The following is a 6,983-nucleotide window of genomic DNA, read 5'->3' on the forward strand; positions in this document are numbered from 1 at the left end:
CTGCCCGACCTCAGCCTCCCGCCGCCGCCCGCCTACGGGGAGGTCAGCGCGTGTGTACATACACAAGGGGGGGGGGTCTACATGTGTGTGTGTGCACATATACATGGGGTGCACTTGTATGTCAGGGCGTGTGCACATGCATGGGGGTGTATACATACACGGGTTGTGTACGTCGGAGGGTGTCTACGTGTGTGTGCACTTGTATGTCAGGGTGCGTGCACATGCATGGGGGTTGTGTGTGTGTATACCTACACGGGCTCTGTGTGCACTTGTACATCAGGGAGTGTGTTTTGATGTGTGCGCACATAGGTTGAGGTGCACTTGTACATCAGGGGGGTGTACACACGTACATGTGGGAAGTGCAGACATATTGGGGGTTGTGCCTACACGTGTATGTCAGGGTGTGCACATGCATGGGTTGTGTGTGTATACATACACGGGGGTTGTGTGCGCACTTGTATGTCGGGGGGTGTCTACATGTGTGCGCACATACATGTGGGTGCACTTGTATGTCGGGGAGTGTGTGTATAGACGCACGTGGGGGGTTGCGTGTGCACTTGTACATCAGTGTGTGTCCACGTGTGTATACATGTTGGGGTGCACTTGTACATCAGGGGAGTGTGGGTTGTGTGTGTATACGTACACGTGTGTGCACTTCTACCTCAGGGAGTGTGTTTCTGTGTGTGTGCACATGTTGGGGTGCACTTGTATTTCAGGGAGCGTGTGTGCGTGCGCGCACATACACGTTGGGGGTGCACACATACCGGGGGGTTGTGTTTGCACTTGTACGTCAGGAGGAGCGTGTGTCTACACATGCGTGTGTGTGCATGCGTGTTGGGGAGGGAGGCGTATACATGCGTACATACATGACACGGTGTGCATGTATGTTTAAACCCCCTGGATGCCAGCACCAGGCACTCTCCGGCTACCTGCGGCCGGCAGAGGGGGAGCAGGGGCCGCAGCTTCTGAATCAACTTTCCAGACCTTAAATGCCAGAGGCTGCAGGTGAGAGGAAACCCACCCGTCCCTGCAGTGTCACCAGTTTGCATGTTCACATCCTACCGAAACAGTCCTGTTTTGTCTGGGGGCTTCCTAGAAAGGCTTCTGAAGCATCCCTGTGTTGGTCTGTGCACAATGTTCAGACAGGCTGGCTCTGTCTTCGCAGTATGGTTAGGATGCATAGTACTCGGTGCTCTACCAAATTCATTTGCTGCTCGCGTTAAATGAGTATTGGCTCTCAAACTGATAGATTGTAAGGGCTACCAGTACAATCTCTATCCAGCCTCGCACCTGTTTGTCTTCATCTCTCTGTGCCCCCTTGTGAAACGGAGCTGGAGATGCTGAGCTTTGTGAGGAAAAGCTTGGAGGAGGCCAAAGTGTTTTCAGGTGTAGAAGTGGGAGATTTGGAGTTGTTACCAGGGGGTGGTTCTTGTGTGTGAAGGTTATCGGACCTAATAAAGACACTCCTTTACAGCTAAAAGAAGAAAATGCCAAGTTAAGAAGCAGGATTCACCAGCTTCAGATCCTCTCCGAGGCCCAAGTAGACAAGTAAGGAAACTACAGGACGGTTGCAGGCGGTTACCTTAAATGAAGACGGTGATTTTTCTTAAATTAGTGAGTCTGGGTGTTGGCTTCCAGCAATGCTGTTTATTGAAACAAGATTTGAAGCAAACTAAATAATAGAATATAAGCACATTTGGTTTCTGTACAGACAGAATGGAGAAAAGTCGGTGTGTTTTGCATAGTTAGGCCTGTCTTTTTAATTGTATGATTCAAACAACTCACAAATAGGGTAAAAAAAAAAAAAGAATTTGCTTTATGGTTGGTTTTGTATGTTAAATGTTAAAGAAACTGACAGTAGAAGGCTTGAATTTCCCCTGGTCACAAGTGAGCTAATGATAGATTTCCTGGCTTGCTCTGTCCTGCTTCTTATATTGCAGCAATTCAGCTTCTAACGGAAGTGGATTGTTAGCCGTCACTTGCTGCATCTCGAAACGCAGCATGATATATACTGACCGTGAACAGCAGTGCTCTGTACGCAGTATTCAGGGGTTCGGTTGTGTAACTCCCATTAATGCTAATGGATGTCAGACAATCCAATCCCCTGAGCTGCAGCCTGGAAACCTCACTGTGCCCCTCGGAAGATGAGCTTTTTGTGACGCATTGGAAATAATTTTCTCAACTAGAAGCCCTTAGCATTCCAGGGATGTACAGAAATATTGGCCTTTTGCTAGGATTTTGTTACCTGCAACACTAATATGGTACTAAATGCAAGTGAGTGTTTTTACTATGTTCCTTCTTCAACAAGGGTAAGGAAGCTTGAAAAAAAACTAGAAGAGAACAAGATTAAAGAGCAAAAGGAAGCCCAGGATCTAGAAGCCATGGTCCAGCATGTGGAACAGAATCTCCAATTGATGACCGTAAATGTTTCTTTATGTATTCGTAGCGTATGACTACGCTCTAGGTTGACCTCTGCGACTTTCCTCCAAAATGCCTCTGAACAATTCATTGCTGCTGTATAAGGAAAGGCTCAGAACGTGTACCTGAGCAAGCTCAGTTAAATTACTCAGAATTGTCTTCACCAGTTACATTCACATACATTGCCCATCCTTGTGTGTGTTGCAGTGGGTGCAGCAATTCATAAAGCATGCTTGACATGTCTCCCTAAAGTCCCAAGCTTTATAGCCCACTTGTATGGAGTACCTTATGGGCTAACTTTTTTGAAGAAAGTTGGAAAACTCCATCAGGTGGGGCCAATACAACATAGTGAGGTGCAGTTGCTCACCCGATTTGGAACAAAGCATTCTTCTGAAGCCGTAAATGTCAGCATAATGCCACCAAATTTTACTGCAGAAGCATCCCAATGTTATGTTGGGGCTGCTTGAGGGAGGGGTGTTTGGAGAATTAATACAAATGACGTAAAATCTGTTCTGTCTATGCAGAGGTCTGGAAATACTTGACATCCCAGGCTAGGTTCAAATTACAAATACTTAATACAGGCAATGCCTGCAAGGTAAAAGCCAAGTCATGTACTTAATTAAAAGTAGGTGGCTTCCTTCCTGAAGGCTCAAACTGAAGGTGGGGAGGAGATTAGTAGGTAATAATAGCACATGTAGCTAACCAACCATGTGACTTGCTGATCTGAATTGACTTGTATGTTACCTCTTCCCCCATCACTAGTCCATGCCATGCTGGATAGCATATGCCCTAGGGCAGGAGCTGCTTATTCCTTTATACTTGGCAAGTGCCAGCATATCCTTGACTGTGCTGTTGTATAAGCAACCCCTCTTCTATTCCAGAAGCGAGCAGTGAAAGCTGAAAAGTATGCTGCAAAACTAAAGCAGGAAAATGCAGTACTTCAGGTATGAAGCAGTTCTCATTTTGAAGGGTCTCTTGTGCAAGTTCAGTCCGTGCTTCATGTAACAATAGGGATAGCGGGGGGAAAATTGCATGCGCCTTATTTTTGTGGATCTTTACACAAGATTCTTGCTTTCACCGTAAGCAAAGTGAGGTTAAGAGTTGAATGGCGGCATCCCTAAAATCTTAACCCTGCTAGGATGCTCTAAATACACCATTAAACCTGTTCCAGGTGTATTGCTTCACCAACAGACTCAGATTTCCCAATTTGCAGGGAAGGAAGTCGCATAAGGTTAGGCACACACATCTTGTAATTCTTGTTAATCTCTTTCTTTATAATCCCAAAGTACCCTTTACATTGGAACAGATTTTAGTGCCCTGTATTAAGAGAAAACAGTACCCTAAATCACCTGGAATCCTAGCTTTCCCCATGTTAATTTCTAGCCTGCTGGAAATTCTCTGCTAAAATTCTTTCCTCAAAACTGGGCAAGAGAAAGTGGAAGCAATGTATTTGGGAAAGCAGATTTTGCAGTTGCCACCTGGTAATCTACCAGGATAGCCTGGGATCACAGAGAAATAGTCATGGGTGTGGAGTCAGTCCCAGAAAACCAAGGTTGAAGTACTTATAGGTTTCCCTTGCTTTATGCGGGTTCTTTATGCGCAAATTTGCTCTTATGCAGTGACCCTTTTTATACCAAAAATGTGTTATATACAAGGTAAATTCAGTCTTACGCAATTCCTCTGGTAGAAGCCTGTAGTCAGCTGCTTTGTACGGTGCATTGTGGGAATGACACCCTAGGTGGAGGAAGAGAATTATTTGCAGGGGGCTGAGCTGGGTGGTGGTGCCTGGGCTGGGCTGCGGTACTGGCCCGGTCTGGCCCTTTCAGCACGGCATCGCAGGAGCTGTGAGCCATGACGCCGCCCGGGGGCAGCAGCAGCTGCAGCTGCGGCTGCTGCTCATGTCCATGATTCTAGAGCTGCAGCTGCCCTAGGAGTGGCATGACGCCACATCAGTACAATCGAGGGGGTCAGTACAGTCGAGGTCTTGGATGTATCCCTATTTGTTATATTGTAAAGTAGGTTCCCTTTATGCGAATTCGAGTTACGTGCCATTTTCCAGGAACGCATATACAGCATAAAGCGAGGGAAACCTGTATTGGTATTAGTTTCTCCTGCCTCCTGATAGAAGAAAATAAGTAGCCACTGTAAGAAACTAGCCCATGATGGACTAAATTCTTTCCAAGGTTCAGCTGAAGCACTTCAAGACAGAGAATGAAGCCTTGAAGTCTGGCCAGTCTGCTAGTCTGGCCATAGTCAAACAAAATGCAGAAGTTGCCTTGCAGAATCTTCTCACAGTTATAACCAACTCTCAGTCTTCAATAAAGTAAGTTCATCATCTTAGAGAAACATATCAAATAGAGCATTTGGCCTCATGAGGGTCCTGTACTAAATGCAAACTGCTGTCTTGAGACCTTCCCACTGACCTTAGAGCATTTTAACTTGGTCTTTCTGCATTGAGCAGAGGCTGAACAATAGAAGCAGCTGATCAGTTTCATTGTAGGTTACATTAAAATACCTACCTTGGGCAGATGGGGCAGGAGGTAGTGGAAGCTGAAGTGCAGGTTAACTGGCTCCTGGCCAAGAAGGCTTATATTAAGCATATTTAATATAATAAGGGGTGCATGTAAATCCCTCCCTTCTCTTTTTTTGGGTCTAATTATGTATCTGCCCTTTCTCTGCTAACATCTGCTCTCTGTGCATGTACTTCCAGGCAGTTGGTTTCTGGAGCAGAATCGCTGCAGCTGGTTGCTGAACTTCTTAAATCGATAGACAGAATATCTGAAATATCAGAGGATGAACCATGAAAAGCTACACGTGGTATTCCGATGAGAGCTGTGTTTACATGAAGAAATCACTACTTTTGAGATTTACTACTTTAATGTATTATGAACCTAAACATATACAACCTTTACCCGTACTTCTACTGTGGAAAACTGCTATGCATTGGTGCAGTATTAACCCTTCCTGTATCAACAGTACAAAGAGAGCCTCTGAGTCGCTGGAATCCAATGTAGCTTAGCACATTGGTGCTCTGCTGGATTGCGATGCAAGGGACCTGTCCTTTTATTTCGAGCATTGCAGACTCCTCGTGGGTGTTGGACTCAACTATTCTCCTCGCAGCCTTCTTCCTCCATTAGTGCTGTGACTGCTGTCGATATCTTTCACCATTCAGGAGCAACAGTACTTGGAGTGGTTGGTGGGGTTTTTTCACTGCCATGGATGAGGTACAGCAGCAAAAATATTTTTTATTAACTTTGTATAATAAAATGTGGGAAGGAGCAATTATAAGGCAGCAATGGTTTCAGCTCTTCAGTTTGAAAATGCCTTTTTAATTGGATTAAACTTTGTAACCACTCTTTTTTTAGAGAGAGAGAAATTAAATTGCATATAATACTGCTGTTGTGGATGACTTATGCCTTCTCTGAGGGGTGGATTTTTCTAACTAAGAAATATGTAGCTGTCTGTTTGGTTTTTTGGGGGGGGGGGGGGGGGGGTGAGAATACTACCATTGTATCCCTGAGGCAGCTACTTTGGGAGAGCACACTGAAGGCAGGAGAAACACGTTACACACCCTCCTTCCATGCCTTTTAAACACCAAGGTGTTTATTTCAACCTAACAGCAGCCCCTGCTCTGCCCACGGCCCCCTGAAACCAGGAACTCCAAGCTGAAATTTGTCCTCCCCTGCCAAAGACCAAAAGCAGCCTCCTGCGGGGAATGAAGTGACAGAGGAAAGGAGCCCAGGTCCATCTCCCTGCTAAGGGGTGGGAGAAAAGAGCAGTGAGCAACAAGTCCCCTGCCCTAACGTCTCATGCAACAAAATTTATGACTCCTCAATTTACATTTTCATTGACAGCTTGCCTTACATGCAGACCAGCCCAGCCTCTGGCTTCTTTACTATTCATTCCATCCAGCAAGAGCAAACACCAGCTGCAAATACTTCCTCAGCCTGAAGGGTTTTTAAACCTGAAAACTTGCTAATTTTTTTTTCCAACTATCTAAGTTGGCCTAACAAAAGATGTCAGATGCACCCAAGGATCCTTGTCTGCCGATGGCCTTAGGCTAACGTGGCTACGGCCTACCGGCGTGGGCAAAATGCAGCCCGCCAGGCCATTCTATCCGGCCCACGGGGCCACTAAAAACCTTAGAAAATTAATTTTTATCGGCCGCTGACTGCCTGTCCTGCAGCCCTCCATGGCTTGCCAAAACTCAGCAAGCGGCCCTGCCCTACACTCGTGCAGCACAAGGCGTTTCCCTCTTCGCACACCCACCATCCCGGACCAGACCCCAGGAGCGCTGCGCCACCACCCACGTGGGCGCTGCTTCCCACCCATGCGGCTTCCGCTTACCCCGAGGAGCCCCTCTGATTGGCTGCCCCCCTCACGTGGCAGGAGGGGTGTGCGTGCGTGCTGCCGCCTCTAGGGCGGGGCGGAACGCGTCACCGCCCTCTTCTCCTCACGTGACCCGGGCGGCCGGCGCGGATTGGAGGAGGGTCGGATCGGCGAGCTGTGGGCAGCGAGTGCTTCCGTGTCGCGAGCGGCTGCTGCTGCTGCTGCCTGGCCGCGGG

The 6,983-nt window shown here is 47.1% G+C and overlaps 2 protein-coding genes across 2 annotated transcripts in view; both read left to right on the forward strand.

Moving 5' to 3' along the window:
- The window catches only part of ENTR1 (endosome associated trafficking regulator 1), a 6,837-nt gene extending 741 nt beyond the window's left edge, over window positions 1-6,096 (forward strand). The window contains exons 2-7 of the mRNA XM_014526475.2: window positions 4-42; window positions 1,475-1,548; window positions 2,309-2,420; window positions 3,300-3,362; window positions 4,602-4,741; window positions 5,129-6,096. Coding sequence (XP_014381961.2) covers window positions 4-42; window positions 1,475-1,548; window positions 2,309-2,420; window positions 3,300-3,362; window positions 4,602-4,741; window positions 5,129-5,222 — 522 coding nt within the window. The 3' untranslated portion in view covers window positions 5,223-6,096. The remainder of the gene's footprint in view (window positions 1-3; window positions 43-1,474; window positions 1,549-2,308; window positions 2,421-3,299; window positions 3,363-4,601; window positions 4,742-5,128) is intronic.
- Window positions 5,634-6,983, forward strand: part of SNAPC4 (small nuclear RNA activating complex polypeptide 4) — a 23,326-nt gene continuing 21,976 nt past the window's right edge. Inside the window, exon 1 of the mRNA XM_025193557.1 lies at window positions 5,634-5,642. Within this exon, the coding sequence (XP_025049342.1) occupies window positions 5,634-5,642 (9 nt within the window). The remainder of the gene's footprint in view (window positions 5,643-6,983) is intronic.

This window comes from Alligator sinensis, unplaced genomic scaffold (assembly GCF_000455745.1).
Source record: "Alligator sinensis unplaced genomic scaffold, ASM45574v1 scaffold611_2, whole genome shotgun sequence".
In the NCBI taxonomy this organism is placed as follows: domain Eukaryota; kingdom Metazoa; phylum Chordata; order Crocodylia; family Alligatoridae; genus Alligator; species Alligator sinensis.